This window comes from Penicillium alfredii (genome assembly GCF_028826965.1).
Source record: "Penicillium alfredii strain IBT 34128 chromosome Unknown utg000007l_segment0_segment0, whole genome shotgun sequence".
NCBI lineage: Eukaryota > Fungi > Ascomycota > Eurotiomycetes > Eurotiales > Aspergillaceae > Penicillium > Penicillium alfredii.
In genome coordinates, this window is record NW_026622704.1 from 2,412,300 (window position 1) to 2,437,683 (window position 25,384).

Here is a 25,384-nt window from a genome sequence, read left to right on the forward strand (position 1 = left end):
GATCTATGGAAGTATACCCACGCCCACCTGGGCAGGTGGGCCTTGTGGGCCTGGGGCAAAAAAAAAGATGACTAAGTGTGGTCTGGCAGATTGCCCGACTAGGACTAGTTAGGGCTCGCTAAGCGAGGCGGTGAAGCGGCGAAGCGGCCACACCACGAAAATTGGGAACCTCATTTTCTGCCGTGAAGGGAGATTCGACCAGCAACCTTCGACGACCCTCCGGCTCGATCCTCATCCGTCAACATGGTGCGTTTCCTGTCCCTACTGAGTGAAAAGAGAATGGAGAATATCGCCAATTCGACTCCACGGAACAAAGAACTTCAATATCGGCGATCGCAGAGTTGAGATGGCTGACGGATTGTGGGACATATAGACGATCAAGCACAACAACCAAATCCAAAAGAACCGTGAGTGATCCCGCCCGGCTTGGTTTCTGTTTAATGAAATCGACTGCTGGAATTGAAAATCAAGGAATCGATGGACTGACTGGTTTTGGGTAGACTTCCGCAAGGACTGGGAGCGTCGTGTGCGCGTGCACTTCGACCAGGTACGACCTCGAACACATCCATAATCAATTTTTACCCCTACCGAACGACGTCGCGAGTTAGCGGAATGGGGAAAAATTGTCATTCGACGGAAACTCGATCAACTAACATAGTTTTTTTTTGCGATCGTCTAGCCCGGCCGGAAGCACCGTCGTCGTGAGGCCCGTCTCGCCAAGGCGGCCGCTGTTGCCCCCCGTCCGGTGGACAAGCTGCGTCCCGTTGTGCACTGCCCGACTGTCAAGTACAACCGCCGTGTCCGTGCCGGTCGTGGTTTCACCCTGGCTGAGCTGAAGGTAAATTTGAGTTCCTAAGAATATCAAACGGCAAGGAACGAAGACTTATTTTTCTTTCGCACGATCTAGGAGGCTGGCATCCCCAAGAAGCTTGCTCCCACTGTCGGCATCTCGGTTGACCACCGCCGCACCAACTACTCGAAGGAGTCGCTGGTCGCCAACGTCGCTCGCCTCAAGGACTACAAGGCCCGCCTGATCCTCTTCCCCCGCAAGAGCGGTCAGTTCAAGAAGCTCGACTCCTCCGCTGAGGACGTCAAGGCCGTCAAGGCCGCTCTCGCCGACGGCAAGCGTGAGGGCATCGCCACCCGTGTCGGTGCTACCTTCCCCATCAACAACCTCTCCCCCGAGGAGGCCGTCACCGAGGTCAAGCGCGACTCGCTGCCCAAGGGCGAGGAGGCTGCCTACCGCCGTCTGCGCGACGCCCGCTCCGAGGCTCGCCACCGTGGTATCCGTGAGAAGCGCGCCCGGGCCAAGGCTGAGGAGGCGGAGGCCAAGAAATAAATGTGATTCCCTGCTGCTGATGATGATGATCGGGTCGGTTTTCGGATCGGGGATTAGTGTACTGTGGCATGTCGTGGCGCCTCATCTTCTTGGAAACTGATTCCTCTCTCCCTCTCCCCCTTTATCCTTTTTGTCTCTTAAAAGAACTCGAAAGATCCTCTCGAAATACAAAACCGCCCAATTTCTCCATCCACGACCGTTTTGTTGTTACTCCTGGTCCGTGTGGCCTGGACAGCGCTCGATGTTTGTCCTTGATAGGACCATACCTCGATCGAGTTGTGGTTCTAGTAAAGCATCTAGCGGGGGTTCCTAAGGGCTACGGGGGAACGATGCTGGCCCATGTCCCATTGCAAGGTTATGTCACAATGAACGGATGCTCTTTGATCTCAAAATCTCCACGGTTCATAGTCTCATAGTAATCTCAACTTGTATTTCTCCCAATACGCGCCCACTCCATGTGCTATGTACGTTTTAACCAATGCCTTTGGTCTCAAATTGACATTAATCTAAATCATTCCATTTCGTTTATTCATCGACCAAGCCCCAAAAACCATGCTATAGTATCTCGGAAAGAAAAGTCTACACGACCATTGACGACCTATAATCTCACGGGTGGGACCAGAACATATCAAGTGCGGCCAAACAAGGCCCCAAGGGCACCTTCAGTCGCCCGTAGGATGGCGTCAATATGAATGCCACCTTCCCCTGGCGTGTTGGGCATTCCATTCTCGTGCAGCAAAGTATGAAAGAGCTTTTTCGTCTCCTGATCAATTTTCCTGCTCAAATCATTGCTGACACTGACGGCCGCAATGCTGATTTCGGGTCGTAGCTGGGGCTCGCCGGTCCAGTCATCAATGGTCAACGGATTTGATAGTAGCACTCGTGCATTGTTGTCTGATGACTTGGGGTTGATGATCATTGTGCTGCGCTCAAGGTGCGGGATTAGACGTCGCAGATCAGAAACAATGTGACCTGCTTCACTTGCAGGCCCAGTATCTTTCCGGCCACGCGTGGGCCTTTGACTACCGTGGTTGTGTTCAATCTGAGCCCATAACCGAGCACGTTCAACAGATGCTTCCCAGTATCGGTTGATACCCCAACACAGAGTCGTAACATCGAGTCTGAGAAGTAGATTTTCCAGTCGGGATTCGATCCATCGGCGAAGCACCTCGGGCACACGTCGTTTCTTACTCTCGCTGCCTGTTGGTACAGAGACAGAGACAAGGGACTGTGTTTCAGGGTTGGTCTCATAGACAACAGTCACAGTATAAAGATTGGCTGGGAATGAAGGGGGGGCAGTGAATGTCAACGTGTGCATTTCAGACAGAGATTGGGGCTCGCGGGACGAGGACCGGCTTGTATGCGCGCTGAGTGTCAGCGGCGCAAACACTGTTAGGTACGACCGAGCTTTCGACGCTTCTTGCAGCGCAAACGGGTTGGTTGGTAGAGGCGATGTTGGGCGCGCCGGTCGAGATATTCTGCCAGAGAATGGAAGCAATGTGGAAAGAAGGGACGATATTGGCATAGGCGCTTGCTGGGGCACGGAGCGACTCGTGTGTGATGCCTCTTCTGAGGTGAGCAAGGAGCTGAAATTGAATCAGTAATCTCATCTGTTTCGGGCTCGTCCATTAAACTCACAGGAACCGATCAAGCCCCTTTGCATGGGCTGTCAAGTCTTTTTCAGAGTCTATCCTCCCTGACCATGTCTCTAGCTCTGCCACGTCGTTCTTTAGTTGTTGCAATTCTGCAGCCAGGCTCTTTCGCAATTTGCGTTTCTCCAGCACAGCAGCCGACAGCTCCTGTCTCGAATCTAGTTCTGCATCATCCGAGTCTTCTGGGCTAGGTGATTGAACCCTCGAAGATTTCAATGGACTCCCTTGGAATGCATCGACTGTTCGTCTTTTGATTCGTTTCTCATGCCGCAAACTCGGGCTGCTACTCAATAGCCCCTTGGGCCGGTCGGGGGCCTTCTCCAGACCCAGCTGTGTCGGAGTGGGAGGAAGCTCGGGCTCAAGTGGATCGTCATCCATAAACGCGCCATCCAGGCCTAGATCCATAGCAGCATCTTTTGTGGCACTACCCAATTCCAATGCCAGTTGATCCTCGGGAGTGTTTGACTGTGACTGCTCGGCGGGCTGGATTTGCTTTCCGACTGGTGATCCTAACATGAAATCGGAGGGGACGATCTTGTGGGAAATTCTGCGAGGCGGCTTTGAAAATGCTTGAATGCCACTCGAGCGTCTGTTGGGTGACAAAACAGGCGCGCCGCCAGACATTCTTGGTCGATTTAGGGGACTAGCAGAAACATTAAGCGACGGTCGAAAAGCTTTGCGGTCGCGCAGTCCAAAAGACTTGGCTTCAGATCTTTCTGGTCGGCCATTCTGGCTTCCTCTGCTAGTCGGTCGGCGACTTGGAGACCTGCTGAGCGCGCGCTCTAAGATTTCGGGGTGTGCTCGTGCCAGGCTTGCCCTAGTAGGGGACTGGAAGGAGGGCCGGTCTGAGGGGCGCGTGTCATTTCCAGAATCAATGGTCTGCGCGACAGCGACGCCAGTGGTCTCGCTAGTTTTGCGTCGTTTAGGAGGGGATGGCATTTTCGCGTGGGATATCGCAACCGAGCAACTCGCGGGCAACGGTGGAGTCGCATAAACAATGCATGCGTGGAGTTTGCACCGTTTGCAGTATGACTTAATCGCCTTGCGCAGATTCCAGGATTCCGTCGATCTTGTTTCTCCCACCTCAACACCATGGAGTGTCTGTTGGCAGGCACTAGACACTCGCTTCGGAGAACTTGGCTCCAATATTCTTTGCGCAATAGACCATTCCTTTTGTCCCATTCTCATAGATATTATGCCTTGGACCCCACGCCTAGGCGCATGAGCGCCCATAACCAGTCCGCCGCCCACAAACCCCAGGATACCGGTGAGGACGACACCGATTCCTCTCAAGCGCATCCGCTTTCCGGATACTATTCATTGATCCTCAACTCCCGCTCCCCGTATCCTAGCCATCCGCCAACTTCGCGATCGACCACCCTTCGGCCCGATGACAAGCCGATACCGGGAACGACCGTCGAGCCCCAGTCACCCCAGGATAAAATGTCGATTGTATTCGGTACTCGTCTTGCTGGCCCTGGTCGCTCATCACGCTATAATCCAGGCGAAGCGCCGCCGAAGTCAATGTGGAAAACAATCAACGGGGTTCCCATTCCACCCCGGCCCGATGAACCGGACAATTGCTGCATGAGTGGCTGTGTACACTGCGTTTGGGATGATTTTCGCGATGAGATGGAGGAGTGGGCTGGCAGAGTCGAAAATGCCAAGGCAAAAGGCGGCTCCGTAAAGGGAACAATGGATATGCGTTCGGCGCCACGAACCGAGGTTGACTCAGCCAGCCATAGCATGGATGACGATGGTGGTGGCAGCGAAACCAACTGGACTGTGCCGAGCCAAGAAGATGACTTATTCGGTGGCATCCCCGTCGGGATTCGCGAATTCATGAAGACCGAAAAGAAATTGCGCGTGAAGCATCAGAAGGAGGCTACAGCTACGCCTTGAGTACTTCAGGCGGCCTGTTATTTGGTGATCAGGGGGATTCTGTACTCTTCTTGTTGTCAATTCCCTGTGATATATGTGGAGGAGAATCTCGCTGTGTCTACCAGGTAGAGGACAGGCAGTATATACAAGTAGATAGACTGTACATAGAGATTACAAACGAAGCTACGACTGTTTTATTTCAGCTCGATATTTAGTGAGATGTCTATATTTTATTAAATATCATCATTAAATATCTTATTATTGTTATTTAGTTCAGTTGACACGGTCTATCGCGTGGAACACGGTTCGTGCCAAGACTATCGGCCTCCGGGGGTTTTTTTTTTTGCCTTCCCTCATTGTCCTCTCCAACCACGCCAACCACTGGTTTCTTTACTTGTTGGCGGAATTCTGGCGCCATAGGGTCCTTCTGTACAGATACCCTTTCTTGTTCGAGTTTTGCTGCAGAGTCTCCAAGCGCCGAAACACACGAGGACATGCTATCTCTCCGCAATGTGTGCATGTTGGGCCATATCTCACGGTGAAAGACTAAGGTAATACCATGACGATCGGAACAACTGCGTCCACATGTCTCCGGACCCTCAATCGAACGCGCCTACTCGCCCGAAACGAACCCCGTCCCGATGCCTCCTGTCGGGCCCGCAGTCGGTCCGCGTTGCCGCGGTCTACAAGACGAGAAATACACGTAACATGCCGAGCCGGTGCTTCTACCCAGTCATCTTTCGAAGGTGGTAAGACAAACGCGACTATCGCTGGAAATGAAAACGCGTTGGAGCAATACAGGCGGTCGACAAAATCTCTTCGACTTTCCGCCACGCGACAGCAATGCGCACGCGGGTTGGCCGATCTCGATGAATCCCGAGACCATCTTGCCGCCGAATCACATCCAAACTTGGAACATAAAGATGCCGAGCCCCAGGATGGTACGCGATCATACTCGGTTATCAATGACACGAAGGAAACATCCATTGCATCGTCACCGGATTCTGCCACCATCTCATACGTAACCCCAAGACAGTCCCAGAAAGACATCTTTCGACGCTTGGTGCAAGATGGTAAGATAAAACTTGATACGGCATATCGTCATGGCCCTGTTACTTCGTGTATCATGACCCTTCATATTCCGGGCTCTCAAGGGCCGGTGGAGGTAGTGGCGGCGGATATAAATCCAGTGCGTTCTCCTGTGTATTTCTGGGATCCGGCTTGTTCTAACCACGTGCTATGATAACAGGGCAAGGCAAAAAGCCAGGCGCAAGCGCTTCTCATGTCCAAGCTACAGGAGACTGGGGCTTGGGGAAGATTGAAAAAGATGGCCTCTCTTCATCCCGTGCTCGACGTCGATGATGACCTACTTTTCATGATGCGCTGGGCAACGCAGGAATTGGTCAAAGCTGGAGACACGGTCCGGAACCACATGCAGCCTTTGACAAAACCACGACCACGAGAGAACCGCCTCCCTATCGCTTCCCCCAATACAAAGCAGCTATCGCAAGAGATGTATGCAAGGTTGAAAACCATCCGAAAACTCAGAAATTCACGGGAGCTTGCTGGGACGCCTATCTTACCTGTGGCCCATCACAAGCAACAGCTCCTCGGTCTCATCAAGGATCACACCTACAGCATCATCGTGGCTGAGACTGGTTCTGGAAAGTCAACTCAGGTGCCTCAGATAATCGTCGATGATGCAATTGAGAATCACGCTGGGCTCGACTGCAGGGTGATGTGCGTCCAACCACGGCGCATAGCAGCACAATCCCTGGCATATCGAGTTGCCGACGAAAGAGCGGAACCAGTTGGTCGTTCCGTTGGCTACAATGTACGGTTCGATCGTAAATCGCCTGTTTTTGACGGGGGAGGGACGATCACCTACTGCACCACTGGGATTTTTTTGAATCTCCTACAGGACTCGTCCGCCCGGCTACAATCACTGTCCCACATTATACTCGATGAAGTCCACGTACGGGATGTCGGCATCGATTTGGTTATGTTGTTGTTGAAGCGTTACGTGGAAAAGCGCCAAGCGACTGGAGCCCCTGTGCCCAAGATTATCGTGATGAGTGCAACTGTGGATGTCGACCTGTTTTCCTCCTACTTTCGCAACAAGGCCCTAGATGGGACGCTTATCCCTGCTCCACATCTCACGATTGCCGGCCGCAGCTTCGAGGTGAAGAAACATTACCTGGAAGAGTTACTTACCACCCTAGAGGAGTTCTACTCGAACAAAGACCTTCGCCTGTTTTTCGAACAAGATATGACGCGGGATTACTTGGCCAACCACGCCAAACAATTTGGTGGTGAGGGTTCCAATGAGTCCGAGACACAAGATTCCCTTGCAGAGAACGGGGGTTCTTCCGCATCTTTGGCTGACCTGGACCCATACGATGAGGATCGGCTGATGCCTTACGGGTTAATTTGCGCGACTCTCTTCTACCTCCTGTCCAAAACCAAAGATGGCTCCATGTTGGTTTTCCTCCCGGGTCTTAACCACATCTTCGCCCTGGAACAAGATCTTCAAACTTACGGGGAACTCATGGGGATTGATTTATCCAATGAAACTCGATATCGAGTCGTGAAGTTGCACTCCAGTCTACAGGAAGAACAACAGAAACTCTCTCTCGAGGTGCCGGATGGTTGTCGAAGAATTATCCTCTCGACAGACATAGCTGAGGCTTCTCTCACGATCCCGGATGTGCGGTACGTGATTGACGCCGGCAAAGTCAACGAGATGATTTTCGATTCAAAGGCAAGCTCTCACCGAATGGCCTGCTGTTGGGTCAGTCGATCCAGTGCGCTCCAAAGGGCTGGGCGCGCAGGTCGAGTTCAGCCAGGCGAATACTTCTTTCTTGGAACGAAGCAGCGATTCGACACCCTCCGGATCACCAAATCCCCGGAAATTGTCCGAAGTGATCTCCGGGAAACCTGTCTGCGGACAAGAAAGGCCTCCCCTGAAGAATCCCTCTCGGCCATCCTCCGGCGGGCCATTGAACCACCAGAAGATACCAAGGTGCGCATCGCAACGGAATCCTTGAAACGACTCAAGGCATTGGACCAGCATGAAAACATCACCAGTCTCGGCTCTATCCTCTGTCAGCTCAGTATTAACCCGGCCTTGGGCAAGTTGATCATCCTCGGCGTCATCTTCCGCTGCCTGGACCCTCTACTGATTCTCGGGTCAATGAGCGATGGCACCTCCCTGTTTCGTCGGGCGGTCAGTGTCGAGGACCGCCAGGTCATCGCGGAGTGTGTCCGGGCCTTTGCCGGCGAGTCCTCCAGCGACCAGATTGGTTACATCAATGCTTTTAAGGCTGTTCGGGATGTTTGGCATGGGGAAAGTCCACGCATGGCTTGGCAGTATGCAATTCAACACAACATATATTTCCCCTCGTATCGACAGATGTCGATCGCGGCTCGCCATATGCTACATGTCCTGGCTCGAGCTAAGCTCATCAAGAGATGGCAGGCTACTAAGATCGATTACCAACACCGGTTCGGTGGAGCTGAGCTGAACACCAATTCTCACCATGTGCCTCTCATCAAGGCGCTGTTGCTACATTGCCTGTTTCCCCAGATCGCTATCCCAGTCGTTCAAAGCAGATATTATACTCAAACGGATCCCGCCGCCCTCATGGGAATGACCAGCGTGAACAACCCCAAGGTCTCGAAATCATCTTTGACGTTGTTCAACCGGAAACAGTCATTTCCCGATAATCTCCCGATGCTATTTGACACGTCCAACATTACCCCATTGATAGCATGCCTCTTTGGGGGCAACTTGGAACGGAACGACAAGTTTCTAGCCTCGGGCTCGTGGCTGAAAGTGGGCATCAATAGCAGAAAAGTGGAGCTAGGAGGCGAGGGTGACGACGCCATCACGAATGTGATTGAGTTGTACAATGCGATTGACGATGTGAGTTATTAATCCAGTCTCCTTCCCTCTTCGGTGTGTTAGGGTGGACACTCTGTATGCTAACTGAAGATCCCTGCAGGCCCTTGAAGCGGCATTCGAATCCTTGGCATCCGGGCGCAATTCTTTCCTTTCTTACGGGGAGAAAGTTGCATTGTATCATTCTCGCAATGCTTTATTTGCAACGCTCCACCGAACCCTCCGGGATGTGCTGGATCGAGACCTCAACCGAATCCCCACGATCTCCGCCCATGCCGACAAGTGGGACGATTATGCATCTGTTCTGCAAAATAGCTCTTCGTGAGGCATCTAGCATGTTTCAACTTTGCCCACTCTGGACTTTCAGCTCTCCGCAAGGAAGTCTGGGCCAGATCGGCCTGTATAATAGATGTGTATCCACACTAGACTAGATTTTTTTTTTTTTTTTTTTTTTTTTTTTTTGGCGAGAGAAGTTTTGAAATTTCGCCGCGTGTACATTATCAGTCACCCTCGAATCTGTAGATTTATTAAAACATGAGCATAAATCTTAACATACTCATTATCATTGATCAATATCCATCCATGGATGCCTTGTCCTGGTGTACCGTTACCCTTCATAGATCCGCTCTCACCGCCTGAAATCGCCATAAAAAAAGCAACGCGCCGATCCCAATGCAACATCCGAGAGGGAGAAAAAAAAAAGGAGAGATGGCCTTCTCCAAAAGCGAGTCCGACGTCATTCTCAACCGCGCCAACGTCGCCCTCTCGCGCAGCCAACGCCTCGTCGCATCATGGCTTCCAGAACAGAACGCAGACGAACTCGCCAACACCAAGTCCGAGGAGGAACTACAGCGCGAGGAAGATGAGATATTCACAGCGGTACCAGAAACGTCAGCTCTATTCCCTCCCTCTCCTTCTTTCTTTTTGTCGTCTCATTTGGTGTCCTCTCATTGCTGACACTTCCATTTCTGCAGACTGGGAGTCGGTGCACCCCTCCCCGAAAAAGCCGCCGACGGAAGCTGGAATCGCACCGAGCTGGGCTCAAACGACCAACTGCGCAAACAATTGCTCGGCAAGAATTACCAAAAGGTAATGAAGGCAAACGCTGCGGCCAATTCGAGACCTGGTGGTGCCGCGTCCGCCACGGGCTCTTCGCCATCAAACCCCCATACGTCGCAGACCCACGGTGACAAGAATACGGCGGATGACGACGATGAGGAGGAGGAGGAAGGGCGCGCCGCGCTGGTAGGGAAGAAGCAGCAGAGGAGAAAAGTCACTCAGCAGGCTCCTTCGGCATCTGCACCTGATAGCGGTGCCAATCACTCTGAGCACGGCGAGATGGCTTCTGTTAAACCAATGCCTGCGCGGTCGAAAGGGAAAAAGAAGGCGACGAGCTATTTGGATGAGATTCTGGCTGAGAGGGCCAAGAAGAGAAAGAAGAGGTGAATTGGCCTGCTTCTGGAGGTTGCCTCTCTATTGGAATATTCGAATATCTTTTCTTCCCTCTGCGGCATCCAGTGAGCAGCGGCTCCTGGACAAAGCAATGAGAGGTTCCATGTTGGAACCTTTGACTATGGCCCGAACAGTACGAGTGACATCGTCCTTGGCCCTCGGCTCCGAGCCGATGAGGTTCCGGGTGTCCGGTTGGGTCTTAATCTACTCCGATGGAGAGCATGGATCCATGAAGTGACTTCGTGGACAAACCTGCAACAGGCCTGGCTGTGGAGGCATGGTCAATCCAGTAACCTACATCGAAATGAACAGCAGATAATACAATTCGATTCCAGGCTCTTGCTCTAGATGCTGCAAGAATCCGTGTTTTTTTTTGTTTTGCTCCGTCCAACCCAAGGGTATATATGATATGCTGAGAATGATGATGACCAGAGCCTTCACTTGAACTGGCGAGCCTCCACCTGGATCAAAATGTCCAAAAATGAAAAGGAATAGGGGCAAAATAGAAAGAAAAATGACATCTACAGAAGCAATCACGCAGGAATCAAAGCTGTCGATCCTCTTCGAAATGGAGAGATAGCCAGAACAGGATCCGATGCTGCTTTCAGTTATACAGGTGCAGTCCAATGAATAAAATGGAGACAGGGGATGCGCGGCCTGTCAGAGTTATGTAGACGGAATGGGAAAACGGAGACGGTTTCCAATGGCGGGAGATGCGGGGGCAGTATACGTATAAATGGGCTTTGCAAGATTGTCGTGCTAGGTATTTCTCTGGCGCTTGTCGTTTACTCCAGCCGTTTTCGCTTGCGGTCATCCTGTTGGTCCTCATCGGGTCTTTCGGCAGTATCAGCAGGGTTAAGCAGCGAATGCACGTTGCTTGCCATGCTGGAACGGCGGGTTGCGGGTAGTGAGGATTCGTGCCGAGGGTATCGGGATCCCCCTAACGTCCAGCCATTGTCAACGCCGAGCAAAGATGGGGAGGGCTCGACATTCGCGGGCGGAGTAGCATGACGAGATTCCTGAAAGCGCCGGGGAGCACCCATTTCGTACTGAGCCAACACGTCGCGAACCTGCTGATCACTTGATACCGGCGTCCGATGCGGCGACGGAGGCCATGGGCCACTAGCGGGGTTGCCAGGAGGGAAAGGAGAAGCAGCCGATGGCGACCAACCATGCTGCCGAATGTCCGCGGAAGTGTGGCGGCGGGCGAGGTTAGGCCCGGGGGAGTCGAGATCGAAAGCGGATGGGGCATTGGCTGTGGTGGCGGAACGGGGGTGGCTGCGGTCGACTGTAGGTTGATGCGGAGTTGGCGCCCCCAATCGATCCGTAGCGACGGGGAGACACAGCAAGATGCGGGGGCACGGGCGGCCGAATCATGCTTGATCGAGAAGGATCCATTATAGACTGTCGACGACCATCGTCCTGGGGTAATTGGCGCGGGGACAGCGGCGGGCCCGATTCAACAGGTATATTCGCAAAGTACGGCTGCCGCGGCGGCATGAGCGGCTCTTGGGGGTTCTCGAGGGCGCGAACGGTTTCAATGTGTTTTTCGACTTCTCTCTGCATGTTGGAGACTACAAAAAGACAGTCAGTCACGATGGGTTCGACACTATGGTACAGTTCGTTTCATACCATCTCGGAAGAGAGAGCTCTCCCTGTCGGGCACAACGACCGACAGAAATCGCGAAATAGAATGCGTCCACTAAACACAGGTGAGTCAGCCAAGACAAGACATACTCCAAGTAGCGAGGGACAGCGTGCATACATTGTAGCACTTTGTGAGACTTTCGGCCATGCCCTGGCATCTCGAATTCAGCGCCGCGTTGCCTTCCTCGGCACGAGATAAACGATTATGCATGTCATAAAGGGTGTGTTCCAAGTTCATCAGCCTGGCTTCAGTCGCATCCGGGATGGGTTCCGCAGGTGTCCCGGGCTGCGACACAGGAGCTTTGTGACCAGGGAACGAGTCTCGATGGATCAGAGCATGCCGGGAAGCGCGACGTTTGATCTCACGTAGACCAACTAGATCACCTCGCTTGAAATTGCCATTCCCATGTTTAAACTCCCAAAGCGCAGAGTCTGGGGACCCTGTATGAAACACATCGCTCACTACCAGTCTCGGTCAACAACTGCTGGCTTAGACTATTCTCTCAGAGCGACGCACCTTTGTGAAACCCGTACATATTGAGCTGTCGGACGAAGGAAGAGATATTGGTGTGCTTAAAGTACGAACTGCGAGGTCGTGTCAGTGGCCCAGAGTGTTCACAGGACGAGGCGAAGAAGCTGGCAGAACTAACGCTAGGACTTTCGAGAACTCTGAAGTTGGAGACATGACAAAGCTATCGTTGGTACTCGACCAAGATATCAGATGTTGAATACTGGAGTCTTCGAGCATGCTGCCTTGGGGGTGAGAAAACCAAACAAGAGGCGCAAGCAGCGCAGGAGTCCGAAAGAGCACCTACTTGTAGAGCTTGTGAATGAATGCAGTTTGCACCACTTTTGGTTGCTGAGCTGCCGCTGCAGCTCCAATTGCTGGGTTGGAGATATTGTTACCGGCGGCTTCGGAGCCATTGGTGTTGATTGCGTTGGTCCGGTCGCCATCGGGGCTGCCGTGGGCGGGGGCGCCACCGCCCATCGCGGGCGAAGAAGGAGTAATTTCCATCGCTCCGGATGAATGATGACCGGAAGACGAGAGAACAGGAAGATTTCGAGTCCTGCCCCGGGCGTCTGCGCCGGGAATTGCGTTTCTGGATGGAGGATCGGCGAGGCCACTCATGTCGCGCAGAAAGAACGGCAGTGGGGTGGGGAGAAGGGAAGAAAAAATACGGTAAACGGTCAACACCTGACTCACGCAGGGCGTGCGACGAAAATCAGGGGGAAAGGTTGAAGAGGGGTGTTATGGGGACGCGATCGTGGACCGTTTGGCTCGTGCCGAAGAACGTGGGAAAGGATCAGGAGCCCAGGCCAAGAGGCGCAGATCAACGGATAGTCACCCTTTGGGTCATGGCGCCACCGGATTGAGAACTAGCGATGGGGTTGATGAGATCGAAAAGCGCAAGTAGAAATCAAGACAGAAGAGCGAGGGAGCGAGAAAGAGAGAGAGAGAGAGAGAGAGCTTGAAGTTGAGGCTGCGGGGAAGGGGGCGGAAAGGCGCGATCTGCAAATGGGAGAAGAGCAGGGATGAGGCTGAGTGGACCGGGGGGGAATGTATAGGCAATTTAGGGCAATTATTGATTTCTTGAGAAAAAGAAAAAAAGAAATAGATGGCAGGAATGCGATTTCAATCAAGTTGTATGGTTTGGTCGACTCTATATGCCTCCATATCACTCATCCCCAATTCTCCATCACGGATGCCTGCCAGGTCTCATCAAGACTCCATATCTGCACTGTCTCGAATCCGACTATGACCACGAACTCGCTATCCCCGAATACCCAGCAGCAATCCTTAGGACATGCCACCATGCGTTGTATGCAGTGCTTATAACCGCAGGGGCTCAACCGTCGAGAATCTAGAATTGCCAGCGTGCCAGCCGCTATTTGGGGCGCATAGATTATGTCCTGGCTCACGGAGACCAAATTCGAGAACTTTCTTGGGAGATTTGGTATGAGATGGGTTACCACACGGTCGTCTGCTAGTTCCAATGAGAAGAAAGGAAATGCAATTTCGTGAGAGAATCCCGGTCGGAGCATCAGGGCACTGCTCTGACCACGGATGACTTCTTGTTCATGGGAAATTGGTTCAATCCAGTCATAACAGAATTGATCCATGAAGCACTCTGATTCAATCCGATCCAACTCATCCCGGGGATTGACTGAATATTGTGCGGTCTTCATCCAACGCCCCGGGGGAGCTGTGGCAGTGTAGTAGGGAGCCTCTTCCCTGACGACAGTAAACTGGTCTTCCAGGGGATGCAGCGCCAGTGCGAGAATTTGAGCTCCTGTCGGTATGCGCCGAGTAAACCCCGAATGGAAACACCAATGGACGATGTAATCCTCGTACCCCAGAGCTACCTTGACTCCATGAACCAAAAAGTGTCGATAATGGGATGAGGGAATACGGAAGGATTTGTGCTCTTGCGTGTGAAGGTGCCAGACATGGCAATATCCTCGTGCCGAGACCGCAGCGATCAAGGTTTCGGCGATCCGGAGCTCAACCAGTTGTTCGCGGTTCTCTGTGGTAAGATGGTCATTCTTGCCGGTCCACAGATGCAAGAGGGAGATAGATGTTCGACTGGTCCGCCCGTCGATCCAGGCATAGACCCCATGGGAATAGCCCACCCCACGCGTGTACATGGTCACATCATAATCTGTCGAAAGGGGAGATGGGATGGTCGCTGTGGCTGCTGGCTGTCCTCGCTCCAATCGAAGTCTCTTCTTGATGCATTTGATATAGCCTGGGTGGGTGCCTGCCAGTGTATCTGCCCCAATAGTTGCATGGACTGCAGCACGATAGACCAGCGGGGACGAAAGTACTCGGTGCCATCGTTTGGAAACCTTTGGATTCGTTGTTAGTGGTTTGAACCTTGGAAACAAACAGGTCTGTATACCCTCTGGTGCAGGATAAGATCGGTCAGGTTCATGTACTCGGCAACGAGCGCGACGATCTCAATAGGGAGTTTGCCCAGTAGATCACATTGAAATGTTTGAGGGTCAATGCGATGTTTGACCTCGCGCCATTCATCCGAACGAAGCTGGTCGAGGATGCCATGATATCTGATTCACATGGTCAGTCGATTGCATGGATGTGGGGGCGAGTTTTCCTACGCGACTCGGCGATGCAATTTGTCCAGATGTCTGAACCGAGTCAAAATGGACTGGACCTCGAGGTCGGGATCCATTCTGAGGGGGACCGGGGATTCATGGGGATTGAGGATGTTGGGGTTGGATCGATCGAGGGGTCACTGTAGTTACAATGACCCAAAGTGCTTTCGATAGGCGGTAGAGAGATATCAAGGGAAATACTCAACTTTCCATCGTGACAACTTTCGCCAAATAAGCAGCACCATAACACCTTCTTTAGCCCCAGCTTGACAGCGTCTCACCTCTATTCCTTGTCTCTCTAGAATACAGAAAGCTTGTGCCGGCATCGAGTAACATACAAAGCTACACATTTCACCTCAACACACATCCCAGTCCAATTAGGAATGATATAGAAATGGTCATAGAAACACTCAAGAATACAGTGACAAAAGAAATATAATTGACACAGGAACGGGCAACACATCACACAGATCTGAGAGATCTGATGTCACTGCAATTCGGGAAACCCAATGCCTTCGCCCCCTTCCCCCCTTAGATGCCCAGGGTGAACTCCACGCCGACGTCAATCTCACGGGCCATCTTGACAACCTTGGAGAACTGGACGGACTTCTCGGCGGCGTTCTGGAGGTCCTCGATGGAGAAGATCTTGAGACCGGACTCGTTGATCTGGGAAGCGTTAGCATTGGACATCAACCGTATATTTGTCTGTCAATAGGAACTTACCAGCTTGTGAGCCTGCTCCATGTTGGTACCCTGCAGACGAGCGACGATCGGAGTGCGCAGACCCATCTCCTGCACGACGTTGATCAGACCCTGGGCGATGGCGTCACAACGGACGATACCGCCGAAGATGTTGACGAAAATAGCGGAGACTTTGGGGTCACTGGTAATCAGCTCGAAAGCGCTCTTGATAGCAGCGGGGGTGGCACCACCGCCGACGTCAAGGAAGTTGGCGGGGCTGCCACCGTTGAGCTTGATGATATCCATGGTGGCCATGGCAAGACCGGCGCCGTTGACTACATTCTAAGTTAGTATTGCAGGGGCATTGAATATTTCTCCAAGGAATTCTTACCCAGACAGCCAATGTCACCGTCGAGCTTGATGAAGTTCAGGCCGTGCCTGTCCAAAAGTCAGAACAAATTGCCCATGGGGAGATTCAAAACAAGCATCATACTCAGCAGCCTTGACCTCATCGGCATCCTCCTGGGTGGTGTCTCTCCACGAGAAAGCCTCCTGCTGGCGGAACTCGGCGTTGTCGTCAAAGCCCAGCTTGGCATCCATGGCCAGAACCTGGTGGTCCGAGGTCTCCGACAAGGGGTTGATCTCGATCTGAGTAGCGTCGCGCTCCATGAAGACCTTGTAGAGGTTCTGGATGGTGGTCTTGGCCTCCTCGATGCATTGCTCAGAGAAACCCAGGTCGGTCGCAATAGTGCGGGCGATGTCGTCCGTCACACCGACGTTGATGTTGATGGGGGTAGTGATGATAGCCTCGGGGCTCTCCTTGGCGACGGCCTCAATGTCCATACCACCTTGCGACGAGGCCACGATCACGGGGGTCTGGGTGGCACGGTCCATGAGGACAGCGAGGTAGAACTCACGGCGGGCGAACTTGCGCTCACAAATGTAGACCGAATTGCAAATACGGCCGCCGGCACCGGTTTGCTTCGTGATGAGCTTGTGTCCGATCATCTGGCCGGCAAACATCTTGGCCTCGGTCGGACTGACGTATCGGTCAGTTACGCGCCCCTTCGCTAACTGCAACCATCCCAACTCACGAATAGATCACCCGAACACCACCCTTCAAGCCGTTGTCAAAAGTACCCTTGCCACGACCACCGGCGAGGACCTGGGCTTTGATGACCAGGTCGTCGTTACCTGATATCAAAGTGTTCAGTAAGGCGCATGGAAGACAGGGAGAGCAGCAGGGCAAAGTATACCGATCGACTTGGCAACGGCCTCAGCTTCCTCGGCAGTACGAGCAACCTCGCCCTTGGGAACACCGACGCCATACTGGATCCTTCATCAGCAACCCGACCTTGATATGAAAAAAAAAAAAAAAAGCCTCATCCGCGACCGAAGGACCCGCAGGGCACATACCGACTTGAGGAGCCTTGTGGACAGGTATTCGTGAATGGAGAGGTTTCGCTTCTGCTGCAGACCCAGTCTGGACTGGACGGAGGACTCCTAGAATCGAATCCTACATCAGTATTCCAACAAAAAACAGAACACGGCCCGATCGAACGGCTCGGGAAGATCTCACCGTCGCAGCCCTGAAAGCCGCGGCAATTGGCCGACCGCGGGCAAGCTTGAACATGATGAAAAGAGGTAAGAAGAGAGGAGAGAGTGGATGAAGGAGAGAGGGCACAAATGCACAGAAGCCCTTTCAAGCAGAGATGGGGGGAGGAGTTGGCACGGGAGAACAGCTTTCTTTTTCTCTTCGGGATGGCATTGCGTCGCGGTAAAACCGGGTGTCGCAGCCAACCACAGCCCGTCCCTGGCTGAGTCAGCCTGGTCTCGGGCGCGGGCACGCGAATATCACGGAACCCGGGGCGCTCGGGATGCTCCCTCGGTGGGCTGGTCTGATTTCTAGCTATTCTCTAGCTAATGACGCGCCGGTCCCTTATCTAGCATTTTTGATCTTGTACAGCTTGAACATCTTGGTCATTGTCCGACCAAACATACCCGACCACGCCCAGCCTCCCACGAGAAACCAAATTACCCAGCTGCGGTGACCTTCCCAGATCCATGCCTTGCGCCCCTGGGCCCATGGCCAAATCCATCGCCACGGGGCCGACCCATAAAGGACTTGGGTGACAACGCTGCGAGCATACGCTGCATGTGGCATAGCATCTTTCTGGCTGTGAGTCACCCGACCAGTATACTCTGCCTCGATCGGGGTGTAGAGGGAATTCGGCAGCAGAGTACGTTTGGTACGTGCGATGCGAGATTGCACCCCGCCCGTAACGACAGTTGTGACATGAACGCTGTTCCCTCCAAGTCAACAATCTTATTGCAGATGGGTAGTCTGTGGTGAAGAAAAACATACCCAAATGGTGCCAGTTCCACGCGGAGAGTGTCACTGAATGAATGCAACGCTGCTTTGGAGGCATTGTAGACAGATCCAAATACATACGGAATGATCTGCCCAGGGAAAAGGTCAGCAGATTTAGGCAATAAAAGACGGACCATCACAAACTGACCCCAGCGACTGAGCCAACCTGGACAATGGTGCCCTTGGCCTTGATTAGAAGTGGCAGGAATGTTTGGCACATAGTGATGACGGCGAAGAGATTGGTTTCAAACGTTTGACGGGCCTCGGCAAGCTCAACTTCCATGGCCGGGACCGTATAGTCTAGGGCCACATGGTTAGCTGGTTGACAAAGAAATACTGATATCCATGACGACGAGCTCCCTGAACTCCATCAGACGTACTCCGGCCCCTTCTCGAGATTAGCGATCCGACTTTAACTTAGTGGCCCACGGCAATGGAGACTCACGCATTGTTCACGAGATAATCCAGTCCCCGATCACCGAGTCGGGTCTCAACGTCCGCAAAACATGCTTTGACGCTTTGCGGATCATCAACCACCAGACTTAGAGTCTCAATGCCAGCATCAGCTAAGTCGGCAATAGACGCAGCGTCTCGGGCTGTGGCGAGCACCCGCAGTCCATTTCGATGGAATTCACGCGCAAGGGAGTTCCCAATGCCCCCAGGGGAACACCTTAGAAGCGATCAGCATGTCTCAGGATCTTTAATCGTGCTGGACACTCTACCCGGTGATAAGGACCGACTTTCGATTGTCAGTTCCTCCTGGCATAGTTAGTCTCCGAATCAACAATCAGGAGGTCATCAGTTGACAACAGAAGGTCTCGAGATACGCCATGCGTCAGATGCCTCGGCTTTCAGCCACAGGCAGGAACCCTAAACCCTATTTCCTCTCTTGGACGATCTTCTCGTCCAGCAATGTATATTCCAGAAAGAAAATAGAACCTGGGAATAATCCAGTCAATCATTCAAGAAGAATTGATCTTTGCCAAGGGTCTCCTGAGATAACCCTTCCGATTGACCCACGGGTGGACCATGCCATAGATTACCCACCCGTCGGATGCCAGAATAAGCTTCATATCAATAGCCAAGCCCATTCTTGTTAACGGAGAGTTAGGTATGCATATCACAATTTATATCAGCGGCCTTGGTCAATTTTCATTTTACTAGCTTCTTTTTTTCGGTTTCTCTAAACGGTTTTTCTTGGGTAAACCGCTGAGCTATACTGTTCGTCTGAAAATTGAATCAATAAAGACGTCAGTATAAAAATCTCGGCATATAAGCATGAGATCTTTCTAAATCAGTGGAATGTTGCAAAAAAAAAAAAAAAAAAAAAAAAAAAGCAGGCATCACGGTTAGCTCCAGTCAAAGGGGGCATCCGGCGAGAGTGCCGAGCATCCACCGGGTAAAGTCAACCGGACTCCCGAGTGGTCTTCCTGCCCAATTCCCCCTCACAATGACGATTCTCGAGAGCATTTTTTAGCATCGCGCATTCTTTTCCACCCCTCCATCTATGCTAGATGTGGGACAAGTCCATTGTCATCTGCCATTGCAACACTGGGAGAAAACGCTACAGTCGGTCCCCCCTTTTGAATAGGGCGCGGATCCCGACGTTCCCGACAATCGCTACACACGCCCGAATCGGCCTCATATATATTGCAGCGCAGCCAATATCGCATAATATCGTGCTCTTCGTATCGAATATATCTCTGACCCCGGTTGTTAATGGTACATGAGTGGCCATAAGAAAGGTAGTGGCTATCCACGCCGATCATTCGAACTGGCTGTCTGAATTGTGATGGCCACGGAACAACCAATTCCTCGACACCTCAGGAGCCCTGGTGACGATGGTTATCGGACACCCACCATCGAAGATGCGGAAAGGACCTTGTCCATTCTCGGGGGAGACAGTCCCGGCAGCGTCACTCGCGATGTTCATAGTTCCGCTTTAGATGCAGCACTACAACGGACTTTGTCGCGGGCGACCGATCAATCGAGCAGCAAAGAGCGCAATACCTCTGCCATGTATGAGAGTTCTGCTCTCTCGCGAAGAATCACCGATGCGTCGGCTTCCAGTCTCAGTTGGAAAAAGCGCATCCGACATGTTACGTGGGCGTACTTCACGTTGACTATGGCGACGGGTGGCCTGGCCAATGTCTTCTATGATGGTAAATACAACAACAATCTCTGACCACGCCTGTACTAAATGAAAAGCAGTTCCTTATCGGTTCCGGGGCTTAGATACGATTGGAATCGTGGTTTTTCTGCTCAATATTGTCCTCTATCTTATGATTTGGGGTCTCTTGATTGCGCGGTTTTATCATTATCCCTATACCTTCAAGGCTTCTTTCTTGCATCCGACCGAGTCCTTGTTTGTGCCCGCCTCGGTAGTCTCCTTTGGCACAATATTGATCAATATATCCCAGTACGGGGCGGGAAACGCGGGTGGTTGGCTGATGCGCGCAGTGGGCATCTTGTTCTGGATTGACGCCGCACTTGCGGTGATCTTCTCAGCGGGGATCTACCTTCTTCTGTAAGATTGGATTCTTCAACCGCGTGAATCGAAGTTGCTAACCTGCTCCAGATGGTCAACACAGACATTCACAATTGCTCAAATGACCCCGATCTGGATCTTTCCGGCATATCCTATGCTGATCATTGGACCGCATGCCGGTATTTTGAGCAGCAAACTGGACCCGTCGCGTGCTCTGTCCATTATTATTGGGGGCACCACCATTCAGGGAGTTGGGTTTCTGGTTTCCCTGATGGTATATTCGGCCTTTATCTATCGACTCATGACTCAGAAGCTCCCGAGAGAAAACGTTCGACCGGGTATGTTCGTTTCTGTTGGACCAAGCGGCTTTACAGTCGCTGGGATCGTGAACATGGCGGCTGAGGCAAAGAGGTCGTTTCCGATTGACTTCATGGGCAATGGGGCATTGGCTGGGGATGTGTTGCGGGTGGTCGTCGATTTTGCGGCACTATGGCTGTGGGGGTATGAACGACCTTTTTTCAACGCATTGTGGGATTCGACTAACTCACAATCAGGCTGGCCATCTTCTTTTTCATCATTGCAGGTGCCGCCCATTGGTCGGCTATTGGGCCAGGTCGAATGGTCTTCTCCATGACCTGGTTCTCCTTTGTGTTTCCCAACACTGCCTTAGTCACTGCCACCTTTGCCATTGGCAAAGCATTTTCCTGCAAAGCCATCAATGTCGTGGGGTGTGCTGCGGTCTTTCCGCTCATCTTGATGTACTTTTTTGTATGCTATATGATGATGAGAGCGATCATCCTGCGCCAGATTCTATGGCCCCAGAAAGGCGAGGATCGGGATGAAGGCGGGTTCGAGATCCACCAAATCAAGCCGGGCGCTGAACTCCAGGATGAAGATGTTGTTGTTTAGCTGTTTTTGTCTCGAGGCTGGCGAATTTCACCCCTAGAAGTTTTTGCATCACTATTGACTATTGGAATATGGGTACCTATTTAATTGACACTGGAAAGGACCGCTGTTGGCAGTCCTAATTAAAATCGATGCTGAGATTAGAGCCTGGATTAGATTGGATTTTCTTAGACATGTATGGATGTCTGGTGGTCGCGGTCAAGGGGAGCTGCAGGTGGCCAGCATGATATCCTAGATATACCAACAGGAAATCAGTGAGATGAACAGATATAAGAGGAAAGAGAGTATAAGCATCTACCTCTCCATACATCTAAAGGGGGGAGTGGTAGGGGGGTAGCTAGCAGAATCCCAAGGTCCCCTCATGACTAAAGCTAAGGATATTCCTTACTAGAAATAACTTCTGATAGTATTTAGTTGGTCTGAAATCTAAATAATTAGGAGGCATCTAAAGAGAAAGATATATATTCTTTCCTATAATAGTTTTGCCTCTAATGGGTTGTATATTATTTTATACATTTATTTATATTTATATAGAGGAATTATTAGTGAAAAACATAATTGAATTAAATGAATAGACAGGGTGGGAGGATAAATGAGTTCAAAAGATATAAATACAAAAAGATCAGGCAAAAAGGAAATTTCACGTAGGGTGAAACAGGAACTGGACTCACGGGGAATCGAACCCCGGACCTCTCGCATGCGAAGCGAGCATTATACCACTAAACCACAAGCCCAATTTGTTGGAGTGATGTAAGGAAATTGGTATTAAGTGGATAAAGCAATATACGTCTATATATTGGCAAGATCGGCATTAATTAGATTCCACCCTTAAAAAAATGTTTCAAAAGCATGAAATTTAGCTATATAACAGCTAGGTAGCTATGTATAACATTAGTCTCCCCACACCTTTCGGTGTTAGTGCGCCCTAGCCTGATGGTTGCCTATGGCGTAACGCAATATGCTTTCCTTATAGGTATTTCAGATGAAACCTACATCTAGTAATTTTCATATATTGCAGCCACCCTTGTAGGTATTTAAACATAAATTTACTTTATACATTATAAACTACGAAATATTTCTGTCATATCTTATAGTATCTTTAAATAGTGAACGAGAGCTAGAAAGCACTTTAGTATTTAAGAGTTTTGTGCTATATGTATTTTTTCTAGGTAGAGATCTTTGGCTAAACTATCAAGATACAGCGATCACATGATTTCACTATGTGGGGAGAATCGGAGGCTTCATACAGATCCATGGATGAGGTTGGTGGAGCTGACCGAGTACGGTAGCTCAAATGGTCCACTCGCGCAGGACCCATTGAACCACGTGACCAAATAACTCTTTATATTCTGGAATAACACTACAAGCCAAAAAAGCTTCGATTTCCTACCTAAACTCCCTCTGAACAGCTTCATTCATATTATCCCATCATCGAGAAAAAAAAAAAAAAAAAAAAAACCCGTCGACCTCCGTCTTCCCGACTGGACACACTTCAATCCTCTCGGCTGAACTCCTTTCGTTCACTAGCTTGGCACACAGACACAGCCCATCTAGAAGGTTCTTCCACTCCTCAACCCTGGGGAAGCCAGTGCGTCGCACCGCCTCGAGGGGATCAGTGACTGAGTCACCGAGACCACCTTACCCTTGGCTCGATCGATATTACCAGCTGATCGAGGCGCTCGGAAATGCTGTTATGCCGCTGCACCGCCAGCTGAAGCAAAATCGTCTGGGTGTTGTTATGTTCCACGTAGCGTTGGACTATGTGATCCTGAAAAAGGATCCATGCCTTCTGGGGAACAGTCTGACTTAAACAGTGGCCTCGCCCGATCGCCTGGAAGAGGTCGTGAAAGTTCAGAGCAGGTTCGAACAAAAAAAAAACCCCCCGAGAGCAATGACTGTGGAAGTTTAAGCCTGTAGCTCCCATGTTATATATGGTCACCAGGGCCGCGCAGGTATCTGTTGGGCTTGTGAATTGACGGAGAGCATCGGCTCGCTCAGATGGGCGTATATCAGCCTTGATGCTTGTGGAATCCACACCCAAGGCTAAAAGGAATATTTCCACAAGCCAGGCTGTCATTGGCCAATGACAGAAAATCAGGAACCGTGGCCGTATCCCAGTCACGGTAAAGAAACCTTTATCGAAGATCGATAGAAGATATCGCAACTGTGGACATTGGGTTGCTAGGTACACTGCCATCTTGCCTCGTTCCTGTGCAACAACGACGCTACAGTCCAGGCCAGCATGAGAAAAGAACAGGCCGAAGCCACGGTCTGCACTAGACGCATTCTCATGAATCTGGTTAGCAAAAGTTGCTGCCGGGATCTCAAAAGTCCGGCGACGGAAGAAGTCCAGCTTTGGGTGCACCGCGACCAAAGACAGGCTGGATAGATGCTCCAGTCGATCCGGCCCGGGGCGTCCTGCATATTGGTTTCATTCACACAGCCAGCCCCCTTTATGCCCTTTATCGGGCGATGGTAGGTCTTTTTATGGTTTGTATGAATATTGATTTATATACCCAAGATCAATTTTCTTGGATTACTTCAATACATTGGGCTTGTGGCTCAGTGGTATAGAATCTGTATATTCTATATAAATTTGATTCTCTCTTTTAAGACTGTCACTAGATGCCATTAAAATACAATTACCTAATAGCTAAAGGGAGATATATATTATTAAAAATAAAGGGTGATAGAAATAATAAATAAATAGATTATATCAAAGATTATTCTAAAGGGTGTTTAAAAAGTATTCTCCGTTAGTACCACAGACAACTGCCGATAACGACATCCTCCACTTGTTTGAAGAAGCCCCGGGAAAAGGGAGCCTCAATTTTAGATGTCCCATCGCATCATCTTCAGTGACAAGCATACCATTCGAGATATGACCTCAGTTCGGGATTCTGAAGTAGATATACCGAGTCTATCCCTCGATTTCATGAATATAGACCACGCAGCAATTCACAGTATCTACACCCCTTCTACCCTAAGCGACCCTCTACACTCTCCAATGACACAAAAAAGTGTTCCGGCTACAGACCCTGCGGTCTACGCCCTATACCAGGCCAGATGGTCCACGCTCCCAGACACTGCAGAAGCCTGGCTGGCTCGAGCTCGCGAGGTAGCCGAGGTTCTGGCCCAAGATGTGGCTCAACGAGACCAGGAAAACAAATCACCGCGCGATGATGCTCTGAAGATTCCATTTGCCAGTCTGCTCCTGCCAACGTGAGGATTCTCGATGGTTCCCTTATTGGTGTGTTCATTCCCTGACCGCTTTTCCACAGTATCCAACTTGTCTTCAGCAACTTCTACCTCGGCATCGCGATTGGCGCTCTGGAGTTCGCGGCCAAGTACACCAGCACAGCAACACGGTCCTGGCCCTTTGGAGGCGAGAACAAAGCATCGGCGACGGAGGAATTCTACATCCTCGAGCGCTATGGCAACTTCTTTGCGCATCTGCGAGCCACCGAGGCCTTGGCCGACCGAGCCGGGGACCAGCTCTCGGCTCTATACAGCCGGCATTCGGGCGATCGCCCTGTCTTGACTGCCGAGGGGCGAGGCGAGATTGCCGAATGGGTCGCAAGTGTTAAAGCGACCACCACCGACGTTGGGCTGCGAGTCACATCGGGGGTCTTCGAGGTGACAGAGGCGCGAGCAACGGCCTTGAAGGTAGCCCTCGTTCGGTTTTGGAGGGACCTGCGGACACACACGCTGCACGACCCGGTGGCATACAAGAACCGCGAGTTGGGACGATATGTGCTGTTGCATGAACTGCCCCAGCCGTCGTGGTATACCTAGTATTGAATATGAGTTGAATATGAGACAATGAAGAATTCATGATCCATGATGGATGAGGAAGTAGTCGCGATAAGCCCCGCGCGCACAAGCGATAACAGCGCCGATCGAATTTTTTCGCGTTTCCCCTCCAATTCTTCCCCAGAGATCTTCGACTTGC

At 51.4% G+C, this 25,384-nt stretch overlaps 11 protein-coding genes across 11 annotated transcripts; 6 read left to right on the forward strand and 5 right to left on the reverse strand.

Annotated features, from left to right (window-relative positions):
- Positions 1–243: 243 nt before the first annotated feature.
- NUU61_005576 (60S ribosomal protein eL13) lies at positions 244–1,339 on the forward strand (the record flags this gene model as incomplete). The annotated part of the gene is made up of 5 exons (XM_056656158.1): positions 244–246; positions 374–407; positions 501–547; positions 680–838; positions 908–1,339. 5 exons carry the CDS (start codon positions 244–246, stop codon positions 1,337–1,339), a joined length of 675 nt encoding a protein of 224 aa, XP_056511771.1.
- Positions 1,340–1,967: 628 nt separating this feature from the next.
- On the reverse strand, positions 1,968–3,930 carry NUU61_005577 (uncharacterized protein; the record flags this gene model as incomplete). The annotated part of the gene is made up of 2 exons (XM_056656159.1): positions 1,968–2,925; positions 2,978–3,930. 2 exons carry the CDS (start codon positions 3,928–3,930, stop codon positions 1,968–1,970), a joined length of 1,911 nt encoding a protein of 636 aa, XP_056511772.1.
- A 153-nt stretch (positions 3,931–4,083) lies between these two features.
- On the forward strand, positions 4,084–4,893 carry NUU61_005578 (oxidoreductase-like domain-containing protein; the record flags this gene model as incomplete). The annotated part of the gene is made up of 2 exons (XM_056656160.1): positions 4,084–4,088; positions 4,182–4,893. The coding sequence occupies 2 exons, from the start codon at positions 4,084–4,086 to the stop codon at positions 4,891–4,893; spliced, it is 717 nt and encodes a 238-aa protein (XP_056511773.1).
- Positions 4,894–6,199: 1,306 nt separating this feature from the next.
- On the forward strand, positions 6,200–9,098 carry NUU61_005579 (uncharacterized protein; the record flags this gene model as incomplete). The annotated part of the gene is made up of 2 exons (XM_056656161.1): positions 6,200–8,797; positions 8,877–9,098. The coding sequence occupies 2 exons, from the start codon at positions 6,200–6,202 to the stop codon at positions 9,096–9,098; spliced, it is 2,820 nt and encodes a 939-aa protein (XP_056511774.1).
- A 383-nt stretch (positions 9,099–9,481) lies between these two features.
- NUU61_005580 (DUF3245 domain-containing protein) lies at positions 9,482–10,219 on the forward strand (the record flags this gene model as incomplete). The annotated part of the gene is made up of 2 exons (XM_056656162.1): positions 9,482–9,663; positions 9,748–10,219. The coding sequence occupies 2 exons, from the start codon at positions 9,482–9,484 to the stop codon at positions 10,217–10,219; spliced, it is 654 nt and encodes a 217-aa protein (XP_056511775.1).
- A 791-nt stretch (positions 10,220–11,010) lies between these two features.
- Positions 11,011–13,001, reverse strand: NUU61_005581 (heat shock factor family protein; the record flags this gene model as incomplete). Its single annotated transcript, XM_056656163.1, has 7 exons — positions 11,011–11,503; positions 11,568–11,799; positions 11,858–11,927; positions 11,991–12,334; positions 12,390–12,457; positions 12,523–12,621; positions 12,688–13,001. The coding sequence occupies 7 exons, from the start codon at positions 12,999–13,001 to the stop codon at positions 11,011–11,013; spliced, it is 1,620 nt and encodes a 539-aa protein (XP_056511776.1).
- A 551-nt stretch (positions 13,002–13,552) lies between these two features.
- NUU61_005582 (F-box domain protein) lies at positions 13,553–15,063 on the reverse strand (the record flags this gene model as incomplete). Its single annotated transcript, XM_056656164.1, has 3 exons — positions 13,553–14,719; positions 14,773–14,938; positions 14,990–15,063. 3 exons carry the CDS (start codon positions 15,061–15,063, stop codon positions 13,553–13,555), a joined length of 1,407 nt encoding a protein of 468 aa, XP_056511777.1.
- A 454-nt stretch (positions 15,064–15,517) lies between these two features.
- On the reverse strand, positions 15,518–17,300 carry NUU61_005583 (succinate--CoA ligase (GDP-forming) subunit beta; the record flags this gene model as incomplete). The annotated part of the gene is made up of 8 exons (XM_056656165.1): positions 15,518–15,652; positions 15,710–16,002; positions 16,059–16,105; positions 16,161–16,706; positions 16,762–16,861; positions 16,924–16,996; positions 17,084–17,170; positions 17,247–17,300. 8 exons carry the CDS (start codon positions 17,298–17,300, stop codon positions 15,518–15,520), a joined length of 1,335 nt encoding a protein of 444 aa, XP_056511778.1.
- Positions 17,301–17,606: 306 nt separating this feature from the next.
- NUU61_005584 (SDR family oxidoreductase) lies at positions 17,607–18,804 on the reverse strand (the record flags this gene model as incomplete). Its single annotated transcript, XM_056656166.1, has 6 exons — positions 17,607–17,970; positions 18,033–18,127; positions 18,187–18,356; positions 18,419–18,426; positions 18,484–18,708; positions 18,761–18,804. 6 exons carry the CDS (start codon positions 18,802–18,804, stop codon positions 17,607–17,609), a joined length of 906 nt encoding a protein of 301 aa, XP_056511779.1.
- Positions 18,805–19,830: 1,026 nt separating this feature from the next.
- NUU61_005585 (tellurite-resistance/dicarboxylate transporter family protein) lies at positions 19,831–21,435 on the forward strand (the record flags this gene model as incomplete). Its single annotated transcript, XM_056656167.1, has 4 exons — positions 19,831–20,200; positions 20,250–20,565; positions 20,617–21,027; positions 21,081–21,435. The coding sequence occupies 4 exons, from the start codon at positions 19,831–19,833 to the stop codon at positions 21,433–21,435; spliced, it is 1,452 nt and encodes a 483-aa protein (XP_056511780.1).
- Positions 21,436–24,439: 3,004 nt separating this feature from the next.
- On the forward strand, positions 24,440–25,227 carry NUU61_005586 (uncharacterized protein; the record flags this gene model as incomplete). The annotated part of the gene is made up of 2 exons (XM_056656168.1): positions 24,440–24,654; positions 24,714–25,227. 2 exons carry the CDS (start codon positions 24,440–24,442, stop codon positions 25,225–25,227), a joined length of 729 nt encoding a protein of 242 aa, XP_056511781.1.
- Between the last annotated feature and the right edge of the window lie 157 nt (positions 25,228–25,384).